We start from the raw sequence: 24,679 nt of genomic DNA, 5'->3' as shown, positions 1-24,679 counted from the left end.
GGACCAGTCTCACCTACAGCAGCATCACCAGAAGGCCGGGGGAGAGCTGGGGGACCACAGCTTCCCTGAGCAAGCACTAGCCCAGCAGGCATCCTGCCACCACCAGACCCCCAGATTCCACCCGCTCAATGTTGTGCATCAGTCCAAGCCCCACAGGCCCCTCCACTCTGCCTAGAAACTGATTCTGAAATCCCAGATGATGAGCATATAATCTGCATTATTGAATTAAGAGCAGACTGGGAGAGTGGAATGCAGAGCTGAACTTAGAGACAGTTATGAGCTGAACACGGAAGGAAAGAGGTACACAGGACAGGGGAAGCTAAACACCGGGGCGAGCGGCTCCCCCATATGTTTACTTGGTGGTGTGTATTCAGCGCTGCTAGGGACTCACTCTTGCAAAGCTGCAGCTCATCCACTCTCACACCCACCACGGCGAATCCAGATCAGAAGAATGGAAAGCGGGAGGCATGTCCTTTTACCCTGTAGCAAAGTCAGCGAGGCTGATCAAACCAGATACACGTTGTGCTCGGCAAGAGGAGACCCTGGCAAAGTACAGGTGTGTCACAGAGAAGGCAAGCAAGGCTGCCACCCCAGTCAACCATGCGGCCAGTCAACCCTTTCCCATTGTTGTTCCAGAAAAAGTCCCCTTTCAAACACTCTCTCTCTGTATTCCTAACTCAGAACTCATTCTTAAGTGAACATGCTGACATGTGTTTTCCATTTCCCAATTTATTCCAGGGTCTTGTGTGTCTGCATAAATAGGTACTAAACACAACCATTGGAAATGAGCATGGTGGTCAACCTCGGAGCCTTCCCAGTAATGTTAAGATTCGGACGAATCAGGCTGTACATCTTGCTGCCTCCATTCTCGGCAATGGGGCCAAATCGCACCATTCAGCAAGTCAACCCCTGGGCACTTCAGTTCACCCCACGAGCCACATTAGGTGCTGCCAGCAGGACTCTTAGGCTCGCAATCATGGATCTGTTCACTCTCAATAATTAGCACTTTCCTAACACCTACAATACATGAATCACAATTTCCAAGCTGACATACATCTCCAGCTCCTGAGCTTCCACACTCTCACACTGAATAAATGCACAGAAGTATCTCCAACTCCTCCCTTTTCATTATAACCTGGACCATTCCAGGACAGAGAGCAAAGGCCAAGGCATGTTTTCCCTGTCCTATACCACCATAGAGCTCTGAGCCAGCGTTCCATGACTGACAGGCAAAGAGCAGGAGTGGTACCAGGCAGCAAGCTTGTGAGGTTGCATGTTTCCTCCAAACCAATCCTCTCTGGGGCCATTGGTAAAAAACTTACCTCAAAACCCCACACTCAGAGCATGTCAGATTCAAGCAAGTGGCAGTTTCCTCCCTTCCTACAAGGGTGACCCACCACCAGAAGCCTCTGTTCTCACTGCCCATTTACATGGCCAGTCTCTGGAGGCAGGGAGCACAAAGGCTGGCCTCCAGGTGTGACAGGAAGCTTCCTTCTTGTCTTCCAGTTTAATTCCATTCCGGTGGCACATGACATCAAAGACTGGTACCCCATCTCCGTGCCAGACCCCACTGGCACACGGGGCTCCATGCACAGACGACCACATTCCCCCCATCACCAAAGCAAAGCAGGACACAAGGCAAAGAACGCGAGTCAGCTCTACTCACAGTCTGGTGAGCTTCGGGGTGCTCTGGAAGAGCAATTCTGGAAGGACCTGGAGCTTATTCTTGTTCAGGCGCCTAAAGATTGAGGTGGGGGAGGGAGAAAGAAACAATGTCAAGGGGACATTAAACAGGATCAAGTGTAATCACAGACACCACTTCAATCAATCCATCCATCATCAGGTATTATAAGACTCTATCTTCCAACGTGGAATGTTCAACATATGTTAAGACATACATATGCCATCTTCACAGAGCTTGCAGTCAAGTTGGTGAAATAGGGCAGAGGGAAGTCATCAGCCAGAAACAGAACACATGCTGATATTCCCCCATTCTGAGCCCAGGACAGACATCACTAATTGACCACAGCATTCTCTCACCGAGCTCTGACTAAGATTTTATTTTTAGCCTTCTCTTTAGGGTGCTCCAGGCTGCTCTGACAACTAGATGGTGCTGGCGTATCAAATGGACCTCTAAAGATATAAATAAAGTGCCAGAGGGATATTTCAGATCCTAAATGAAGGGGTAGTAGGTAGTGGCACAGAGCAGCTGCCAAAGGAAGAGAGAAGAAGGGAGGCAGATTGCCCTGAGTTGAGGAGCCGAGTGGAATCCCTGCCACAGGCAGGGCTGCATGTTGACTTTCATAGGCTACTGGCACATTTGTCCATTCTTTCATAAGGAAATATTTAGCAGTACATTTACAACCATGTAGTTATAAAAACGAATATATTCATGTTGGTACACTTACTGCCTTCCATAGAGGAGACCCAGGTCAATTCCTAGTCAATGAATCTCACGTGGAGCTCCTACCCGGCTGTCGGGGGAGGCTCTGGTGTTGCTATGAGGCTGAAGAGCTTTCAGTGGTTTCCTGACTAAGACAGACTGAGAAGAAAGACCTGAGTGTCTACTTCTGAAAATGGCCAGAATCCCCATGTCTCCTAACGACCTGACGCACAACCAGTCATGAGAAGCAGTTCTCATGCCGGGGAGCATTTCATCAGTTGCGACTGAGGTTACCACAGGGAAGCCGGGGGTGGGGGGCTGACTTGACAGCATTTAAACCAGAGGGTGCACACTGGTACAGAGAGGAACTGGAAACACAGGGAATCCAGGACAGATGACCCCCTCAGGACCAGTGGTGAGAGTGGTGGTACCTGGAGGGTGGAGGGAAGGTTGGGTAGAAAGTGGGAACCGATTACAAGGATCTACATATAACCTTCTCCCTGGGGGATGGACAACCAAAGAGTGGGTGAAGGGAGACATCAGACAGTGTAAGATATGACAAAATAATAATAATTTATGAATTAGGAAGGGTTCATGAGGGAGGGGGTAGTGGGGAGAGAGGGGGAAAATGAGGAGCTGATATCAAGGGCTCAAGGAGAAAGAAAATGTTTTGAGAATGATGATGGCAACAAATGTACAAATGTGCTTGACACAATGGATGGATGGATGGTGATAAGAACTGTATGAGCCCCCAATAAAATGATTAAGAAAAACAAAAAAAATAGCAACAAAGATAATATCACTCCCCCCCACCCCCACCCCCCTATGTAACCATTACCTCATTGTCTGTTGTCAAGCCAATCCCAACTCATAAAGACCTATGGAACAGACTAGGAGCGTGCCGGGGGCTTTCCACTGTGTGTATCTCTGTGGAAGCTGACTGCCGCATCTCTCTTTCTCCCTCTGCGTAGCGGGCAGATTTGAACCCCTGCCTTTTCAGCTCACAGTTAAGTTTAACCACAGTGCCACCAAGGTGCCTTTGTCAATCTAAAACATTCTTTTGTTTTTCTTCTGATTTTAAAAGACATTTTAAAAATCAGATGGACTCCTAAGGGCATGACAAGCGCAGGGCACTGTGCCCATTTTGGAGAGACCTCTGAGGAGGCTGGAGAGAAAGTTCTGCCCCACAGAAATATCCTGCATTCAGTGGTGGCCCGTGGATTTAATCAGTCTTCGTTGGCAATTTTCGGTGCCAACGATCCACCAAGAAATAGACAGAGTTCCCAATGATTGTGAGCAACTCCTGTCATCCCCAGACAGGCTGTTCCCCTGAGAGTCCCTGCTAGTGCAAGGCAGCACCTGCTCCACGCTTGTTCTCCCATGTACGTCCTACTAATAATTCCCCAGTTCTGATGGGGACTAGAATGGGTCTCTTTCAGACATATTTAAAATGCTTGCTCAATGAAAGGTGAAAGTGATGGGTCAGTGGTAGAATTCTCATCTTTCACACTGGACACCTGAGTTCAACTCCCAGCCAATGTACCTCATGCATGATCATCACCCATCTACCAGTGGTCTGCATGTTGCTATGGTGCTGAATCAGCTCTGGTGGTGGAGTGGGTTATAAGTTGGGGTGTTAACTGCAAGGTCAGTGACTTGAAACTACCATAGGAGGAAGATGAAGTTGTCTACTCCAGGGAAGATTTGTAGCCTCAGAAACCCACAAGGGCAATTCTACTCTGTCCCATAGCGTTGCTTTTAATCACAATCAATGGCAGTGAGTAAGATGGTGCTAAACAGGTTTCACGGAAGCATCCAGGCTAAGGTGAACACACAACAACAACAACTAAACTCACTGCCATCAAGTTGATGACAGCTCCTTGTGACCCATAGGACAAAGTAGAACTGCCTGTGAGTTTCTGTGTCAGTCTGGGTAGACTAGAGAAACAAATTCATAAACATGCATATGTATATAAGAAAGAGCTTTATATACAAGAGCAGTTGAATATTGAGAAAACATCCCAGCCCAGTCCAGATCAAGTCCATAAGTCCGATGTTAGCCCATATGTGCTATACCAATCTATAAAGTCCTCTTCAGACTCACGAAACACATGCAAAGATACCTAATGCAGGAAGATCACAGGCCAGTGGATGCAAAGTCTTATGGATCCAGTGGTGGTAAAAGCAGCTCAGCACTGGCAGGGGTCTCCACATAGCTCCTCCAGTTCCCAGGGCACAGGGTCTATCAGTGCAATGTCATGTGTCTTGTCCGTAGAGCGTCTCTCAGGGAGTGAGTCTTGTCAGGAGAGAGTCACCAAGGGAGTGAGCAGAGAGAGAGAGAGAGTCTCTCCTGCCTCCAAGGAGGAAATCCAGAAATTCCCAGAATCCTCAGGGGAAGGCCATGCCCACACAGAGGCCACATTGGCTGTACAATGATTGATAGGCTAGACTCCACCCCTTCAGTCATAATCCTCCCAAATTGACAACAGATTATATAACTACCACAGTTTCTGAGATTGCAACTGTTTATGGGACTAGAAGGTCCCCTTTTTCTCCCTCAGAGTGGCTGGTAGTTTTGAACGGCTGGCTTTGCCCAATGCATAACCACTTCGCCGCCAGGCTCCTTCAGGAGAAGATAGATGAGGAAGAAAGCCTGGTAATTTACTTCAGAAAATCAGCGGATGACAACCCAGTTTTTACAACACTGGGATCCCATGGTACATAGAGTGTTGAGAATCGGGAAGGGCCGACCGGGCAGCAGCGACCAACAACAGAGGTCCTCCCTTTTAATATCACCATCCAAATTGGCGAGTGCAATAGAGTGCATCTCCTTCCCCACCGGCCTCTGGATCAAATCAGTGGTTTGTTCTGCAGAGTGCAATAGACATCTGCAGTTCCCCAGGCTCCTGGTACCAGCCCCATCTGAGAGCGATCTAAGGTGCAGAAGAACAGGCAGCACTGCCCCAGCTTCTGGCCCCAACACCCGTGCTCTCTACACTGTTCCAGACAGACATGAGTCCCCCACTGAGAGTCCGCCCCCTGGTTTCCCTCTTTGATGCTAGACTTATGGCCAAAGATTCCCAAAGGAAGAAGTGGCTAGAAGGGTTTTTAAAAAGGAGCACTGAAGCCTGGGAGCATTCCCCAAGGCGGACGTCTGCGGCCCCAGGCAGGGAGGCTATTGGGGGGCAGGCAGACGGAAAAGAGGGACAAGATAGCCCTCCTCTGGGGCAGCTGACTCCCTCACCAGGGGCCGTTTGTTGTCACGAAAGAGGAATCTAGTTTCTTGTTCAAACATTTCACCTATGTTGTTAGTTGCCGCTGAGTCTCTCCCCAACACACAAGGACCCCACACACAATGGAAGGACTTGCTGTCTGGTCTGGAGTCATCCCCATGATTGGCTGCAGGTCAGAGTATCATAAGACCTAAGATTTCCATAGTGAGAAATAGATCACCAGGCCTTTCTTCCTATTACAGTTAGTCTGGAATCTCTGCTGAACCTGGTTGGCATTGTAGCAATACAAAGGCTTCCATTCACAAAGGCAGGGGGTAGCTGCACATGAACTTTCCTGGCTGGGGATCAAACGCAGGTCTCCTGGCCTGAGGGCGAGAACTTTACCACTTGAACTGGCAACACCCCACTCATAATAATTAGCTAGTCTTTCTAGCATTCACTGCAAATCAAGTCCTATCATAGGACTTTGCACACACTCATTGAATCACTGGATCTGGATATGAGCTCCGCCCTCTTATCAGGAGACTTCTGAGATCTAGAAAGATAAGGAGGCTGCCCAGTCACATAGCAGCAGACAGCAGAGCCAGGATTCAAACTCAGTTTTTGTTTCTGTTCTGAGTTTTTCTCGATCACACTGTAAAGATGTCTTCCAAAATGTCAACTACAACTGCAGTGCTCAACAAAGGATTCTTCATACACAGTTGGCATCCATCCCTTACAGAAACTGGAAGTCACTGGTCCTAGACAAGGCATGATGTATGGACTTTGGGGCTAGCCAGGGCCGGCCTCAGGTCTGGCTGTATCAAGCACACACTGTATGACCTCAAGCGTGTTCTCTATCCCTTTGGGCCTCGGTTTCCATCTGCGAATTAATCCTGCTTGGCAGACTGCAGTGGGTTTTAAGTGGCACGGTGCTATCACCTGAGCAGTGAGAGTTCATTCTTGCTGGTTACCTGGGAGCCAACAGCTGCTCAGGGAAGCCCATGTGTGCAGAGTGGAGGCTCCCTCCATTGGCCTTACAAATCTAAGGTTTTGGAAGCAGACTGCCAGGTTTGTCTTCCAAGGAGCCTTTGCTTGGATTCCACTGGCCAAGCTTCCAGCAATGTGAGGAGGACCATAACAATAAAAGTGCTCATTGAGTGTCTCTGAATACCACGCACTGGGCTACAGCCTGGATGTGCATGATCCCAGCCACCACGCTGCCTGCTTAGCAGCAGTCATTTCGTGACCCACATCTCGGAGGAAAAAATCAATTCCTGGACAGGCCGAGCAAATTCCCCAATGTGACATGGTGAGCAAGTGCTAGACGCAGCACTTGAACCCAGGTGGTTTGAGTCCAGAGCGCTGGTCTAAACCACATGCTGCTGCAAGTCTCTCAATTCCAACAGCTCTTTTCACTCACTTCCTTTCTCTCTGGACTGCCACCTCCTCTTCCCTGGCCCTGACAGTCAGCCCTTCTGAGTAATGGCCCCTCCCTGCAAAGGGCTCTCCTGGATGTCTCCAGGGCAAGAACTGGGTCCCTGTGTGGGACGGTGTGGCACCACCCTCTATTGTTACTGCTACACAAAGACCGCAGCAGTTCCATTCAGACAACCCACACCCAACTCTGCACAGGCCCTACAAGCCGGCCCATCTCTGCTGCCAGCCAGCAGAGGGTTGGGTGCTTTGTGAGCTACAGGCCGAAACCAGAGTTGAAGCTAAAAATAAAACCAGCTTGGCTCTGAGACACCACAAAGGGAAGGAATCCTTTCCAGGTTTTTGCCAGTATTTGTGGCTGGACAGAAATAAAAACACAACCAAATTTAGCCAATTGTGCTGTGCCTGTCGCTTCTTAGACCCCAAGGGAAGAAGCCAGGGCAGCTTGGCTGCGCTGCTCCCGGCAGCTTCTGGGTCTTTCTTGCCTCCGCTTGGGCAGCCACACACTTGTTCTTGTACCAAAATGACCTCTTATTCCCAGTTCATCCCAGGATGTATTCATGTTTACTTGAAACACACCACTCCCAAAGGTCTTCCTCCAAGAGGGGAAGAAGGCACCAAGCCACTGAGGGCACACTTCCCATGTGGCTGATGAGAGTGTAGTACCTAGACAGAAAAATGCCCCGAAGGAAGGTCACTGCTCTCCTGATGGAGGGCTGGCAAGCAGGGGTGTAGACTCCATCCCTCATGTCATCTGCCGCTTTGGGGCACCTGGGTACACCAGAGGTGGAGACGTCCTGCTGTATTTCCAGGTGGATGAAGAGCAGGACTGAATGGGACTCCTGCAAGGGCAGACTGTGAAGAGGCCAGGAAGTGGGCCGTGGGCCTGACCAGCAATTAGATGAAGCCCACAGAGATTCCCTCTTTCCTTCTAAGACTGAAATCCCGGTCTTTCACCTTTGGACAACAGAGAACCTGAGGGGGGGAAGTGCACTAACTTCTGAACCATGAGACAACCTGCTTTCCAATCTGAACTGCTACGATCCCAGGAAGAGGGCCTCACCTTTATGAAACTGTTGATGGTGCTCTTTGGCAAAGATCTAATTAGAAGCTTTTGTGACTTTGTTTCCTCAATCCACCCATTTATTCATCCATACAACTACTTGGCCATCCACCTATCTATTTATCCATCCATCTACCCACCCATCCACCCATCCACCCACCCAGCTATCCATCCATCCATCCTCCATTCTCTGTCTGTCCAGTTATTTTCAATTTGATTGCATATAAATGAGTAAGAGACAACTCCTTTAAGGATGATATGCTGGTGGAAGAGACAGATCTATAAAAGGAAGGCTTCCCAAAGGAAGTGATTTTGAGCTTCGTTTTCAAGCATGAGGGTGACTTTTCAGGAGGCTAGAAGAGAGTGTTCTAGACTCCGAGAGAAAATCAAACATGAAAGTCGTAGCCTAGGAGATGACAGAGCTTTGGGGGAACAGGCTTGACTTGTTGCAACAGGGAAGGGACTGAGCAACACAAATGATAGAGCTGTAGAGGCAGGCAGGAGTGATAACCTAAGAGTCTTTGTGGTCATAATAGAGCATTGGACTTAAATATTTTTCTGATGGTAACAGAGAGTCATAGAAAGGCTCTGAGTAATGGAATGATGATCTGGTTTGAATTTCAGCAACTCCTCTCCAATGCAATAAACCTGGTCTGGTAGAAGGTGTAAATCGGTGTGTTATTTACACAATTTCATGTCAACTTGATAAAAAAATGAAGGGATGGAGTCTAGCCTGTCAATCAGATCCCTCCTTGTGGGTGTAGCCTTCTCTTGAGGATCTGAGAACTTACTTCCTTCCTCCCTGGAGGCAGGACACACTCTCTCTGCTTCCCATTCCTGTTGACAAGCCATATGGAGCCACGCTGATGGCAGCCAGAGCCCTGGAGATGTGGCCCCTGCCACTGGACCCACAGGACTTTCCACCAACTGGCCTGTGATCTTCCTGCATTCAGCATCATTGCATGTGCTGCATGCGTCTGAAGAGTCATGAGCTAATATAGGACTTATGGGCTAATATTGAACTTATGGACTTGATCTGGACTGAGCTGGGATGTTTTATTGATGCATAATTACTTCTTGATATAAAGTTCTCATATATGTAGATAGATGATATGGATAGATAGATAGATAGATAGATAGATAGATAGATAGATAGATAGATAGATAGATAGATAGGAGAGATTTGTTTCTCTAGTTAACCTGGTCTAAAACACTGGGGAAAAGAGGAGACATATCAAAAAGGATCTTGAGGTAATAAACAAGGTTGTCGTGAAGATCTGATTAAGAGAGAGAGAAAGTAAAGTGAGGAGTTGGGGCATAATAAGCAGGATTTTGTGACTGAGTGAATATGAAACGAGGTATTTAGTGGAGTAGACATAGGAAAAGTTCAACTTGGGTAAGTAATCACTCAAATTTACCAATAGCTGATGAAAGAAATAAAGAAGAGAAAAACACAATCAGAAGGCAGTGTGTTTGAATTCAGGATGTCTATACCCCTGATAGATACCTCAAATAGGAGCTTTGGTAGCACAGTGGTTATGCGCAACCACAAGGTCAGCAGTTAGAAACCACCAGCCAGCTTTGAGGGTAGAGGACAGGGCTCTCTATTCTTGTAAAGAGTTACAGTCTCAGAAACACACAGGGGCAGTTCTACCCTGCCCAATTAGGCCGCTATGAGTCAGAATTGATTCAATGGCTGTGAGAGCTCTCAAATAATTACAATAAATAGCAATAACTAGCAATACACAAAAACCAAGAGTTTGTACTCCACTCTTCACATGAGTGCGATGCTTAGGTTTTGTGTTTACTTGGTTGGGCCAGAACACTCTGTGGTTTGTCACTTAAGATTTCCCCAGTATTTCCCCAGGAGCTAAATTACAGACTTGAGTATATTTAAATTTTGAGGACATCTCAAGAAAGCTACTTGGCAAACTGAAAGGAAGAGATCCATATTTGTACCCATTCCAAAGAAAGGTGACCCGTACAGTAGAGCAGTCATCACTGATATCGCAAGCAAGTAAAATTTTGCTGAAGTTGATCCAACGAACATTGCAGTGGGCCATTGGCAGGGAGCAGCCAGAGGTTCTGGCCAGATTCAAAAGAGGACCTGAAACAAGGGATATCATTGCTGGGGTCAGATGATCTAAGCTCAAAACAGAGACTAACGGAAAGGGGTTTACTCGTGTTTCATTGCCTATACCAAGGCATTCTACTGTGTGGATCATAACAAACCCTTAAAAGAATGGAAATTCCAAAATATTTCATTGTGCTCATGCAAAATTTGTACATGGATCAAGAGGTCTGTGTGAACAGAACAAGGGAATACTGCATGGTTTAAAATCAGGAAAAGTGTGTGTCAGGGACGTATCTTCTCACTATATTTTTTCAAACAATATCCTAAGCTGAATTATACGAAGAAAAATGTGGCTTAAGATTGAAGGGAGGCCGGCATTCTGTGATGCTCACCTTCCCGACATGATCACCAAAGACAAAATGGGTGCATAAGCAAATGTGGTAAAGAAAGCTGATGGTGCCTGGCTATCAAAAGATATAGCATTTGGGGTCTTAAAAAGCTTGAAAATAACCACTGGCTATCTAGCTCAGAAGCAACAAAGCCCACATGGAAGCAGCACACCAGCCTGTGTGATCATGAGGAGTTGATGGGATCAGGTATCAGGCATCTAAGACCCATAATAAAATAATACCCAATGTGAATGAGGAGGGGCATGGAGTGGAGACCCACTGCCCAGTTCTTTGGTGCTTCCTTCACCCCACTATCATGATCTTAATTCTACCTTACAAAACGGATTAGACCAGAACATGCACACTGCTACAGATAAAGGCCCAAAACACAGGGAATCCAGGATAGATAAACCCCTCAGGGCCAACAAGGAGAGTAGAGATACCAGGAGGATTAGGGGAGGGTGGGGGAAGAAAGGGGTAATCAGTCACAAGGATCAACCTAAAACTCCCTCCCAGGGGGATGAATAATGGAAAAGTGGGTGAGGGGCGACAGAGAACGATGTAAGATATGGAAAAATAATCTATAACATGTCAAGGGTTCGTGAGGGAGAATGGGTGGTGGAGGGAGGAGGAAGAAATGGGGAGCTGATATCAGAGGCTCAAGTGGGAAGAGAAGGCTTTGAAAATGATGATGGTGGCCTATGTATAAATGTGCTTGAAACATTAGAGGAATGTATGGATTGTGATAAGAGATGTAAGAACCCCCAATAAAAGTTGGTTTTCTTTAAGAAAGAAAATAATAAATTAAACTTTATTTTTAAAAAAGGTTGGCAGGAGGCTTATTAACAAGCTTCAATCTGCAGACGACACAATCTTGCTTGCTGAAAGGGAGGAAGCCTCGGGTTACAGCCTTGTATGAATGAAATTCAATGTAAACAAAATAACATCTTCACAATTGCACCAATAGGCAACATCATGACAGACAGAGAAAAGGTCTTGCTTGAATCCATAGTCAATGTTCATGGAAGCAGCAGTCAAGAGATCAAATCACATGTGGTCTTGGGTCCATCTGGGGCACAGGACCTCTTGTGAGTAATGAAAAGCCAGGATGTAACTCTGAGGACTAGAGGTGCACCTGACCCAGGTCAAAGTGTTCTCAATTACCACGTGTGCATGTGAAAGTTGGAAACCGAATAAAGAAGACTGAAGAATTGGTGCATTTGCATTATGGTGTTGGCAGAGAATACTGAAAATATCACGGGCTGCCAAAAGAACAAATAAATCTGCCTTGAATAAAGTAGAACCAGAGTGCTCTTTAGAGGCAAGGATGGCAAGACTTTGTCTCAAGTGCTTTGGACATGTTGTCAGGAGAGACCAGTCCCTGCAGGACATCATGCTTGGTCAAGGAGAGGTCAGTGAAAAAGAAGAAGACCCTCAACAGGATGGATGGACACAGTGGCTACAGCAATGGGATCAAGCATAGGAACAATGATGAAGTCCAGGCAGTGTTTCATTCGATTGTACATAGGGCAGGTCAAAGGCACCTGACAACAAAAACAATTTCCCCATAGTGAGAACTAGCACAATGTAATCACCCCCATCATGGGATCTGCTATGAGCACCCCATTAGTTATAAGACAAATAGGGTGGCTGTAACAATCTTACTCAGGTCCCAGACCTGATCCCATCAATTGAAAAACTAACGTTTCTGTAAGGGGTGTATCCTGCTTCCAATATAAGTGGACATTGTGGAGAAGCTTGCTTACTTTTTGCTGAGCCTGGGTCTTGTATCAGGCTCATCAATCGGTCCCTCTTTAAACTTGAGACAACCATCTGTCTTTTATCCATCCACCCAGTTAGCTACTCACTCATCCACCTACCTATGCATCCAACCCCCTGGAGAGTCATCTGCAACCTGCCACCTGACCTGCTAACCTTGGATTCCTTTGTCTCTGCAGCCACCAGCCGGAGGTCTTCCTGCTGATCTTGGGTTTACCAGCCTCCTCCAGTATACAAGTCAGGAAGCCTCCAGTAGAACATCTAACTCACAAATTCGGAACCTGTCCAGATAGTACACACACACACACACACACACACACACACACACACACGAATCCGCATCACTGGTTTTGCTTCTCTAGAGAAGCACACTAACACAATGCAGGATCTCCTTTAAGTTTCCAAGGAACACTGGAAGTCAGGACTAATGACGACCTTTAAAAACAGCCTAAAGAGGGTCAAAGCACTTCTTAACCAAATTCAACTTTGACCAACATGTCTGTGACGAGTTGTGAACTCAGATGCCTGATGCTCCACCTGTGTTCTTAACTCCCATCATGTTTAATTTAGCCTGCAGTTAATGCTTCCTTAATTTAAGTCCTAATGTGGCATTTCATCTTTCCATAACAATCCTTGAGAGGAGGAAATACATCTTATGTGTCCTGTGTGTCCCAACAGCAGCAAACACAGCACCAGGCACATAAGGGACTTCGGGAAGGGCCTATTAGAATTTCATGAATAAAACACAAGGCAAAAATGGCCAACTTGGGGATCCTGACATATAAACAGCCAGCCTTCCTGGGCTAGGCCAGGGTAACCAGCTTGTTTGGAGGTGAACTTGACTCCCAAAGGGCCAAGAATTCCTGCATCTGTTTGCATCCTTAGGAAACTTCCTGGCAACACAGTCTCCAGAGGCGCCAGCCTCACTGTCCAGAGCCAAAAGACCCAGTCAAGTTAGGAATGGGTGCGCTCCCTGCTTCACCTAGAGTAGGTGAAGTACAAGCAGGAGAGGCTTATAGGCCAGAAGGAATTGGGTATGTCATGGACAGGCAGGCGCACAGCCCACAGCACAATTATCCTCTTCCTTTTCTTATGGGAGTGCAGAATGTCCAGCTGCCTGATGAAAGCCCGAGAGAGGGAGAAAGTCAATGTGCGATAACTCCCAAAGGTCACCAGCACTGCTTGCTTTTGTAGTGAAACCTGCTGGTTCTCCTTTCCTGGGCACTTTCTATGCTGCCTGCATGCTTCCCAGCTTTGTTGGTACTTTCAGGAACACCAATATGTCTAAGCAACAAGGGCCAAAGCGGCCTTGCTTTTCAGAGACACAGATACCAAACCACCCCCTCAACTGAGAGACAAGGGGCTTACTGTGCCTGGCTGGGCACCAGGAAGCCCGAGTGAGGCGGCAGCCAACTTCTGGGGAAGGTCAGATCTACCACGGATTCCGGTAGGCGGCATGGGACCCATGCGAGGCAAGAGTCCAAGGGGCCTGGCCGATGAGGAGGTACACCCACACAGATCAGAATTCCCCTCCATTCTCCTCCTGGGCAAACGCAGAGCATGCAAGCTTCTGAAGGAGGAGGTGGAGTTGGTCCAGGAGGGCCCATCAGGACATGCAATGGCCCTGTGAGTCCGGGCACTTGATGAACAAGGGACTGTGAACTTTGGGCAGTCCAAAGAGCAGAGAGCCCTGATTTGGGGTTTGCTCCACGAAAGCCCCACAAGTGCCTGGTTTCCTCGCCTACTAGACACAGCAAGCATGCCAATGTCCACAGCGCAAACGGAATTTGTCCTGGTTTCCTCACTGAGGAAAGGAGCCCTCGTGGCCTAGTGGCTACGCAGTGGGTTGCTAGCTGCAACGTCTGCAGATGGAAATCACCAGCCAAGAAGAGTTCTGCTGCTTCGAAGAGTCACAGTCTCAGGAGCCCAGAGGGGCAGTGCTGCGATGTCCTTCCAGGGCTCCTGTGAGTTGGCGTCAACCCCACAGCAGCGAGTATTCGCGCAGCACCCTTATTTGGGACAGCTCTGGATGACCCCACTGTCAAGCGCCGGAAGGAAGGAAGCCAAGCAGCCTTCAGTTGCAACACCCACAGCCACTTTCGCTGGGTGAGTGACTCCTCTTTGGTCTTGGGAATTCTTTTTGGTTCCCCGTCTTGCTTTTAAAAAGCTTTTCTAACCGCTTTCTGTGGACTGCCAAATGAGCTAGCAAGTCTCAGAAGAAATAAACCCATGGTGTTTCTTAGAAGCAAGAATGGCAATTCATCAACTTGATGCACTTTGGGCACCTCATTAACCAAAGAGCACTGTAGGACAGAACCTCTTGTTTGGGAAAGCAGAGGGTCCACAGAAGGATGGAGACCCTCCATGGCCTGGATGGACGTGATCTCCACAACTGTGGATTCGAACATGCCACAGGTCCCATCTTGGACGCCGGGCTGGGTCACGTCCCATCTGCTCCGCGAGGGGTCGTCGGTATGAGCCAGAGCGGACGCAATGGCAATGGACAACAAACAGCCATGGGGCGCGCTACAGTTTCCTTTGAGAGTTTAGCAGCAACTTGTCTTCCGCTGTACTCAGGATTTGCTCAATAACATTGAGGTTGGCTTAGGTCAAGTTTGGAAATTTGTTATTTTTCTATTGTGGCTTCAAAATGTCCTAATGGCAACTAAAAGCCTTTACTTGTGACATTTCTGCAGGAAAACTGACTTTGTTGTCATCACCTAAAATTCTTGCCCCTGGGCAGTTTTTCTTCCCTATTAAAATTGTTTATGAGAAGCCTTTTAAAAAATAACTTAGAGAATGTTTTAGGAATACAGTTATTATACAATAGCAAAATAGATAGATGATAGATAGATAGATAGATAGATAGATAGATAGATAGATAGATAGATAGATACAGATATCATGGGCTACCTGAGAAGGCTGGCCAGTTTTCATCTGTCAAGAGCTTTGCAGTGTTTTGCAAGTGTCTAATAAGTGGGCATTATTAGAATGCTGATATCATTGTCATCAGCATCATTATCATCTGACCACCAAGTGGTCAGAAATACAGGACAAGTTATTTCTTCTTTACAGATAATTGTATTGGTCAGTAAAGCTGCTGACAGTAGCAAAGGAACTCCAAGATCCCATTGGCTGAATGCACACAGAGCACCCCTCCACTCCGTATGATGCTATAGATGGCAGGCGACTTCTGACATTGCTGAGCCAGGGAAGAGTAGAGGGGTGGTAGACACTCCAGTTCTTAACACCCTTGACCTAGCAACAACTCATATCCCATTTGCTCTCAGCCCATTGGTCTGGACTACTCACATGACCCAAGCCCAACTGCAAAGGCAGCTGGGAAATCGATCAGGAGGAGCACTTGAGTTTTTGGTGAGCACTCTCTCATCAGAAGGGGTCCTTGGGTAGTGCAAGTGGTTGAGTCCTCTGCCACTAACCAAAGTACTGGAGATTCAGTCCCACCAAGAGGCATCTCAGAAGAAAAGATGTCAGAACTGTGAGCCATCGAGTTTTTAATGGCTGGTTTCTCAGAAGCACATGACCAAGCTGCTTTTCTGAGGTGCCTATGAGTATAGTTGATGTGGTAACTCCTTGTTCTCCCAGAAATCCCAGGAGAAACTGAGCCACAAGAGACCAGAAACAGAGTCAAACTGACACCCTGACCCTGCATCTCATGGAGTGACTCTCTGTGGCTAGTCTGCCGCATTGGTCTCAGACAGAGGAATCCAAGGGCCCCAGGAAATCACTACTCCAGGACAGCAAGGAAGCCTGGGCATTGACGGAGGGCATTTCTTCTTGAACCTCGCTCAGGGCGAGGGAAGCTGTCCATTCAAAACTCCTCCAAGGTTGTTCTCAGCCCCTGCCAGCCAATAGAGGGGGCTTTACACTGAGAGATGGGAGGGCCTGCTTAGGCCAGGATCTCATCTTGCTGGAACTCAGCTCAGAACACCCGCCTGGAAAGAAAATCAGCAGAGAACCCCTTCTGAATGTCCTGCACCTCACATTGGACCAATTTTCCTCCAATTACATGGCTGTCAGGGGCTGCCTTGCTTCTGACCCTGCCCCGACTGCTGCCTCATGCCTTCAAATGTCTGCAGCCAGAAGATCCTAAGCAAAAGGAGAGAAGGCAGGTGGGAGAGGAGGAGGGCACCAAGCAGGAGCCAAAGGGCATAGGGCGTCCTCTTGTCTCAGGCGGCAGCACCACATGGACTGCTGTCATTTTGCCCAGGACCATGCGGTGGAAAGCCCAAGGCTGTGACGAATAGGTGGCATTCTCTAGGGTTAGAGTCATGGACAGGAGCCTCTGAAGATCCCCACCCTTAGCAAGTGGTCCATGGAACTACCTAACCATGTTAAGGATTCAGACACCATGAAAGCATGAGTAGCATGAGAGAAATCAAACACATGCACACACCTCCACGCACACACACTTCCACCTACTATGCATGCAACTTAACAGAGTCAGGGATATTGCATGGTCAGACCCACTCCAGACAGTCAGTCCACTTGAAAGTGGCCAAAGTTCAAATCTTTAGTGACCTCTTCACACCACATCATAGCAGGGCCAGTAAACAGGGATGCTCCCAGACTGGCGATGCCTGGGTCCCTTCTGAAATAACCTAGTATATTGGGTTTCCTGACTTCAGGAGTTTTTCATGCCCTTTTCAGAGAATGTTCCCGACTCTCCTACCAGGGTATCAACCGTGGGGGTGTGGAGAAGAGGTCAAGTTCTAGAAGCACTCTGAGTATATTGAGGGTGATGGTGTGTTAGTCTGGATAGAAACAAATTCATAAACAAACATGTATATAAGGGAGAGGTTTATATACAAGAGGAATTGAACATTGAGAAACATCCCAACCCAGTCCAGTCCAAGGCCATAAGTCTGACATTAGCCCATATGTCTGATATCAATCTATAAAGTCCTCGTCAGACTCACAAAATACATTCAATGACGCCGAATGCAGACAATCACAGGCCAGTGTCATTGGATCCAGTGTCATGGGATCCAGTGTCATTGGAAACATCTCTGCGCTGGCAGGGGTCTCTCGGTGGCTTCTCCAGCTTCCGAGGTCTGTTTGTGTCCATGGGGTTTGTCTTCTGCAATGTCTCCCAGGGAGTAGCAGAGAGAGAGAGGTGTCTTCAGCCTCCAAGGAGGAAGTACCAGATTTCCCAAAATTCTCAGGAGAAGGCCATGCCCACAGAAGTCTCATTGGCTATCTCCAGATTGACAGCCTAGATTCCACCCCTACACTCTTAGTCTTTAAATTGACACCAGATTAGGTGACTACCACAGATGGGTTGCCGGTGAGGTTTTGAGAGAGGAGTCAAGATTGGCCCTTGCAGCTTCAGGTTTGTCACTGCTGCCCCTTGAGGCAGGGGGAGGCAGAGCAGATTTGGGAAAGATTTAAGGATCAGCTATAGATACATTAGATTTGCTAGGCCAATAAATATTCAGAGGAGCCCTGGTGGTGCCGAAGATTAAGCATGGGCCTGCTAGTCAAATCTGAGCTGTCCCAACCGGCCAGTTGCTCTGTGAGTGTCAGGTGAAGCAGTCGGCTTCTATAGAGATGACCGGCCTCAAGCCGAATGGCGCAGTTCTACTCTGTCCTACAGGGTGTCTACGAGTCGGAATCAACTCAACGATGGTGGGTTTGGGTTTTCGTATTGAGTAGAAACCTCTGATGGAGATGCCCAGTAGACGACTGGGGATCAAGAGAAAGGCTAAGCTAGAGATGTGGATGGCATTTAAAGGCATGGACTTCGATATAGTCACTACAGGAAATGAACATAGAGAGGAACTTCTCAACACCCACTTAGCAGAAGGCTGTGGATGATAGTGAAGCCCCAAATCCATTTGTAAAGTCTCCACAGGGTCAAGGCTTTGGTGAACACCTGCTATGGACCAGAGATGGGAATAACTTAGCTATCTGTCAGAGTGCAGGGTAAATGGATTTGGGTAGATATGGTTAGGTTAAAATATAACATCTTATCATTTGATCTCCCTTCTGACCCTTTTTATTTTTGTTCAAGTTTTCCATATTTCTGCTTCTTTTCGATAGAGGTTTTGCTCTCTTTTATTTTATGATTGCTGTTGTTCATCTTGATTTTTCTGTTTATGAAACCCAAGGCAGGTAAATCTATAGAGGTTAATATTTAATAGGAATTATTAGAGATCAATAGGTTAATAGAGATTAATCTATAGAGATTCCTAGCCTCCTCGGGGCAGAGCAGGGGAGGTTGGGGGGAGATGGGGAGCTAACAATGAGCACACGTATAAGCATGCAGTGTTCTAAAACGGATTGCGGTCATGATTGCACAACTCTTTTGAACCCAGATGGTGAATTTCATGTCAGTAACACTATTAAAAAATATCAGTTGGCTGTTGGGTCAGTTGGTTGATTGGTTCAATGAGTGAATATCTTCATCAGCTATCTCAGAGATGAGAGATGGTGAAATTCATTTTAAAAATGTAACATACTACAAGGAGCTATACAGTGCTGTCCAAACGCCGCTCTGCTGGCTCTGTCGCTGCTGCCACTGAAGCCAGAGTGTCTCCTCGGGGACTTCCCAGAGCACTGCTCTGAGGGTACTAGAGCATCACAGCTCCAGCACAGGGACCTAACCCAGCATCACCGGTTCAAAAGAACATCCAGAGCATGGGGCAGGAGGCACGTGGCCGGCATGCAGGAGGAGAGGGAAGCTTCTGAACACAGAGTGAACCTGGAGATGAGACGAGGGCCTGGGCATCAGCCGGGGCACCAGAGCCAGGTACGTGTGTCAGCAAAATGGGTGAGTGGTGCCCAAAGGGAACGGCGGAACCCCTGCAAGGCTCGTGTCCCCTCCTTCATTCTCTGAATAAACATAAGCACTTGAGAGAGGCTGGAGGCAGGAGAGGAGGGGTGGAAATTCTTTCGAAGTGTGAAAGCTTGTTCCACCAGGGCGGTGAACATGCCTAGAGTGGCCTATGGTTGAGGCAGAATCATTTCTATGAGGAATTCAGAGAAAATACGTTAGGCAGGCAGAAGGATGCTCCTACCGCCCCCACCCCTGATTAAAATCCTCAAAACAATGTAGCAAAGCCTGTTCTGAAGAGGATGGTAAGACCACAGGGTCTCACTTAGCCTTCTCTCTGGGTTATTCTAAGCCCTTCCCCTGGGTCTCCAACTCCTTTGACCCACAGGTAGGAAACTGACAGATGCAAATTGCAGGAGAAATACTGTAGCTGGTGGATGTCACAAAGGGCAGGTATGACTCAGCACAAACCTTCCAAAGTGTCCAGCTTAAAATGACCGCCTGTGAGCCCACTGGCCTTTCCTTTTGTTCTGAGCAAGTTCAAAGTTATTTAAAAAAAGGCTGACAGGAAAAGTTTCGAACATGCCTAGCTTGTGAGTGACAAATTTCCCTTTCGTTTTCACTCTAAACACTTGGATTCTGCACGAGGCTGCGTGAACGAGCGTGCCTTTCTCTGTGAGTTGATGTAGACATCGTAGATGTGTGTCGATATAGCTAGCAACAAAAAAAGGTCTGTTAAGCCTTCACAGGAGCGAGCCAAAGAATGTAGAGTAATTATCTGTGACCAGTTCTCATCTATAACTAATTAGAATTTTACTTTCTCGTAGCATTTCCTTCCTGGCCCGCATCCAATTTTTTTTCTTTTCCTAGAAAAGGAAGCTATGTGGCTATTATTAGAACTGCAGGGTACAAGGGGGAAAGGGGCACTTTTCCGATTACATTATCGCTTTGATCTGACGGACTCTTCTTTGGTTAACTCCTCTTTTGAATGCTTTTCCAGAATGCGAAGGATTTCTCATCCCTTTGGCTATGGCATTTGAACCGGTGTCTGCAGAAGAGTTTAAAAACCTATGCTCACCTCACTCACTCCAACCTCTGTTCCCTATCCCAACCACAGCTTCGAGATCCTATCCAAAGTGGCTGGCGTCTCAAACTGAATCCCAGATGTTCACTTAGTGAGAAATGAGTGAATGGCCAAAGCTGTGGAGTGAACCAGTGATCTCCCCAAATAGATTCCAGGTGTGCTGGCATCTGGACTTCTATCTCTCCCTTTCTCTGTTTTACACACGTGAGCATACACACGGGCAATGCCGTATATTCTGAAAAGGATTTGATACCATCTCCAGATGTAGAACGGACAGGGCTCGTTACCTAACATGAATTACATCTTTTCAATCGTAGAATAAAGCAAAGAGTTCCAAAAGACCTTCCTCTTTGCCTTTAGTGATCAAAATCATAATGCATTATCCAGTATCCAAAAAGCAGCTTAGGCTTGAAATTCAGATAAATGATGTGAATTGACACCACTTTTCCGTGTTAACCTTAGCCTGCCTCTAACACAGCGTATGCACTTTGCCTTACCCCACCCTTCCCAAGCATCTACTTTGCATGCCTACCGAGGCAAGCAATGCTGGACAGGCAAAAGAAAGAGAAGACATGCGATCTGCCCTCAAAGACTAATCACCTCTTGGGGGAAAAAAAGTCATTTAATACTTTGTGTAATCAATTCAGTATTTACTAAGTGCCTATTATATGTCATGCTCTGGGTACCATCTTCAATGAGACATCTCCTAGTCTCTAAGGTACTTTCAGTCAGTCAAATGAATAAGGTGGGTAAATACACAGGTGGTGGCCACAGGGTCACATCAGCTAAGAGGGTATACTGGAAGCTGCAGGAGAACCTTAGAGAAGAAGTCTTTGTAACTTCATGGGAGAGGAAATTTTCCTAGCACCTAGCATTGGGTGGGAAAATGGAAGAATAAAGCAGGGGTGGAAATAGGAGAAGGAGCAAAGAAAATGCATGGCCAAAGGCACCTAGGTGGGACACCACAGAGACAACCATGTTTTGATCTGCAGGGCTAAAATGATAAATGCTTATGAGAGGAAAATAATAGGCTTGACAGACACAGGTTAGGTGAGGCTGTGGGTAAATGGTGAGCTAAACTCCTAGCTCCTGAAGTAGAAAATCATGGGAGGACCGTGAGTTGGGATACAGGAGGTAGGGGGTGGACTACAAGACAGGTTGGCAGGGAGAGATGCCCAGGGGCTAGAGTACTTGTGGAGGATACAAGTCTTTGCTTAAAATTACCCCCCACTCATCTGTTAGTTTGTCATACATACTATAGTAGCTTGTGTGTCACTGTGGTGCTGGAAGATAGGACACCAGTATTTCAAACACCAGCAGGGTCACCTATGGTGAGCAGGTTTTAACATAACTTCAACTAAAAATAGATTAGGATGAGCCTGTCCATTTCTGGAAAAAACCACCATCGAAAAGCATATAAATAGCAGTGGGACATTGTCAGGTCTATGCCGGAAGCGGAGCCCTTCCAGTCAAAAGGCACTCCATACTAGGGAAGAGATTGCTCCTCAAGGTAGAGTCCACCCTATTGATGTGGTTGGAGCAAAGCTTCCAGACCTTCATGTAATGATAGAGCATAATTCAAATGAGAAGAAACAACTGCAAATATACCCATTAGTAACCACAGTACGGAAAGTTCAAAATATGAATCTAGAAATATTTGAAATCCTCAAAAATGAAATGGAATGCATAAAGATAAATACACTAGGAATTGGTGAGCTGAAAGGGACTGGTATTGGCCATTTTGAGTCAATAATATGGTTCACTCTGCTGGGAATGCCAAACTGAAGAGAAATGGCAGCACATAATCATTAAAAAGAAAATTCCAAGATCGATCTGGAACAGCAGTTCCCAACCTGGGAGTCGTGACCCCTTTGGGGGCCAAACGACCCTTTCACAGGGGTCACCTAAGACCATATTTCCAATGGTCCTGGGAACCGAGACACCACTCCTCTATCGGACTCCAGGCGGGTCCGCCCACATGCAGATATGCCCACATGCAGATATGCCCACATATGGGGTCACCCCAACATGAGGAACTGTATTCAAGGGTCATGGCATTAGGAGGGTTGAGAACCACTGATCTTCAAGTCTGAAGTTCAAGTCTGAGTGTGAAAGGATAATATCTATGTGTATAAGGAAGGTATATCTATCTACCTTCAAGGAAATCCAACCAATACAAGTACTAGACAAATGTATTCACCAATCATCAAACCTAGTGTTGCAGAAATTGAAGAATTCTACCAATAGTTTCAGCCTGAAATTGATCACACATGGAATCAAGATGCACTGGTAATTAGTCGTTATTAGAACACAAAAGCTGGAAACAAAGAGGAAGGAACAGTAATTGGAAAATATGTATTGGTGACAGAAACAAAGCTGGAGATCACATGATAGAATTTTGCAAGACTTGTTCATAGCAAGTACCTTTTTACAACAACACAAATGGTGACTTATATATGGACTTCTCCAGATGGAATATACACAGATCAAATGTACTACATTTACATATGTGGGCCAGGACTATGGAGAATCTCAGTATCAGCAGCTAAAACCAGGCCAGCGCTGCCTGCAAAACACACAATCAATTGCTCAGATGAAGTTCACGCTGAAGCTAAAGAAAATTAAAACAAGGCCACAAAAGCCAAAATATGACCTTGAATCTATCGCCCCTGAATGTTTAAGAACATCTCAAGGACAGATTTGATGCATTGAACACTAATGATAAAAGATCTGATGAGCTGGGAGATGACATCAAGAACATCATACATGAAGAAAGCAAAAGATCATTAAAAAAAAGACAGAAAAGATCAAAGTAGACATTGGAAGAGACGCTGACACTTGCTTTTATTCATAGTGTAGTTAAGGCAAATGAGAGAACTAAGGAAGTCAAAGTGCTGAATAGAAAACTTCAAAGGGTAGTTCAAGAAGACAAAGGAAACTATTATAAAGAAGTGAGCCAAGACCTAGAGTTAGAAAACCAAAACGGAAGAACATACTCAGCATGTCTTACACTGGAAGAACTGAAGAAAAATTCAAGCCTGAAGTTGAAATATAGAAAGGTTCTCTGGGCAAAATATTGAATGATGCAGAGTACACCAGAAGATGATAGAAAGGCTATACAGAATCACTATACCAAAAGCAAATTAATCAACATACAAACATTTCAGGAGGCAGCACGTGAGCAAGAAGCAGTGTCACTGGATGAGGAAGTTCAAGCTGTGCTGAAATCATTAGCCAAAAACAGACTCTTGGAATTGATGGAATATCAATGGAAAGGTTTCAACAAGCTGATGAAGCACCAGAAGCCCTTATTCATCAATATGCTAGAAAATTGGAAGACAGCGACTACCTGGCCAACTGACTGGAAGAGATGCATATTTGTACCCATTGCAAAGAAAAGCGATCCAATAGAATGCTCAAATTATAGAACAACATCAGCTATGACAGGCAAGTAAAATTTTGCTTAACATCATCCGACAACAGTTTCAGCAATACAGTGACAGGGAGCTGCCAGAGATTCCTGCTGGATTCAGAAGAGGGAGTGGAACAAGGGATATCATTGCTGATGTCAGATGGATCTTGGTTTAAAATAGAGAATAACAGAAAGATACTTACTTGTGTTTTATTGACAATGCCAAGGCATTTGACTGTGTGGATCATGACAAACTTGAGAATAAGGGGAATTCCAGAACTTGTACATGGATCAAGAGGTAGTTGTGAAAACAAAAAAAGGAGTTGCTGCATAGTTTAAAATCAGGAAAAGTGCGTGTCAGGATTGTATCCTTTTACCAGATTTTGTCAATATGTACGCTGAGAAAATAATCGAAGAAGGTGGGTTATATGAAAAAGAATGTGACATCAGGATTGGAGAAAGGTTTATTAACAACCTGCAATATGCCAATGACACAACCCTGCTGGCTAACAAGTGAGGAGGACGTAAGCACTTGCTGATGAAGATCAAGGATTGCAGACTGCAAAATGGGTTAGAACCCAATGTAAAGAGAACCCAAATCCTCACAACTGGACCAATAAATAGAGAAAAGATGGAAGTTGTCAAGGATTTTGTCCTGCTTGGATCCACATTCAATTATCATGGAAGCAGTAGTCAAGAGGTCAAACAACCCATTTCATAGGATAAATCTGCTGCCCAAGACCTCTTTAGAGTATTAGAAAACAAGGATGCTATTTTGAGAACTAAAACACATCTGACACAACCATGGTATTTTCAATTGACAATTGGACATTGAATAAGCAAGGCTGAAAAAAACCAAAACTTTTGAATTATGGTGCTGGAGAAGAATCTCACATGGTAAAATTTTTCATGAGCAACTATGTCTTCATTGAAAATATCTTATTTCAACCGTATAAATGGTCACTATACACATGGACCTCACCAGATGGGCTGCATAAAAATCAAACTGACTAAATCTGTGAGAAGAGATGATGGAGAAGTTCATTATCA

At 46.2% G+C, this 24,679-nt stretch overlaps 1 protein-coding gene across 1 annotated transcript in view; it reads right to left on the bottom strand.

The window, feature by feature from the left end:
* Positions 1-24,679, bottom strand: part of SLIT3 (slit guidance ligand 3) — a gene marked incomplete at its 5' end in the record, with an annotated part of 712,261 nt that overhangs the window by 571,319 nt on the left and 116,263 nt on the right. Inside the window, one exon of the mRNA XM_004697123.2 lies at positions 1,667-1,738. Within this exon, the coding sequence (XP_004697180.1) occupies positions 1,667-1,738 (72 nt within the window). The remainder of the gene's footprint in view (positions 1-1,666; positions 1,739-24,679) is intronic.

Source organism: Echinops telfairi, unplaced genomic scaffold (genome assembly GCF_000313985.2).
Source record: "Echinops telfairi isolate 266 unplaced genomic scaffold, ASM31398v2 ScPeMD7_7469;HRSCAF=8507_0, whole genome shotgun sequence".
Classification (NCBI taxonomy): domain Eukaryota; kingdom Metazoa; phylum Chordata; class Mammalia; order Afrosoricida; family Tenrecidae; genus Echinops; species Echinops telfairi.
This window is presented reverse-complemented; position numbering and strand designations above follow the sequence as displayed.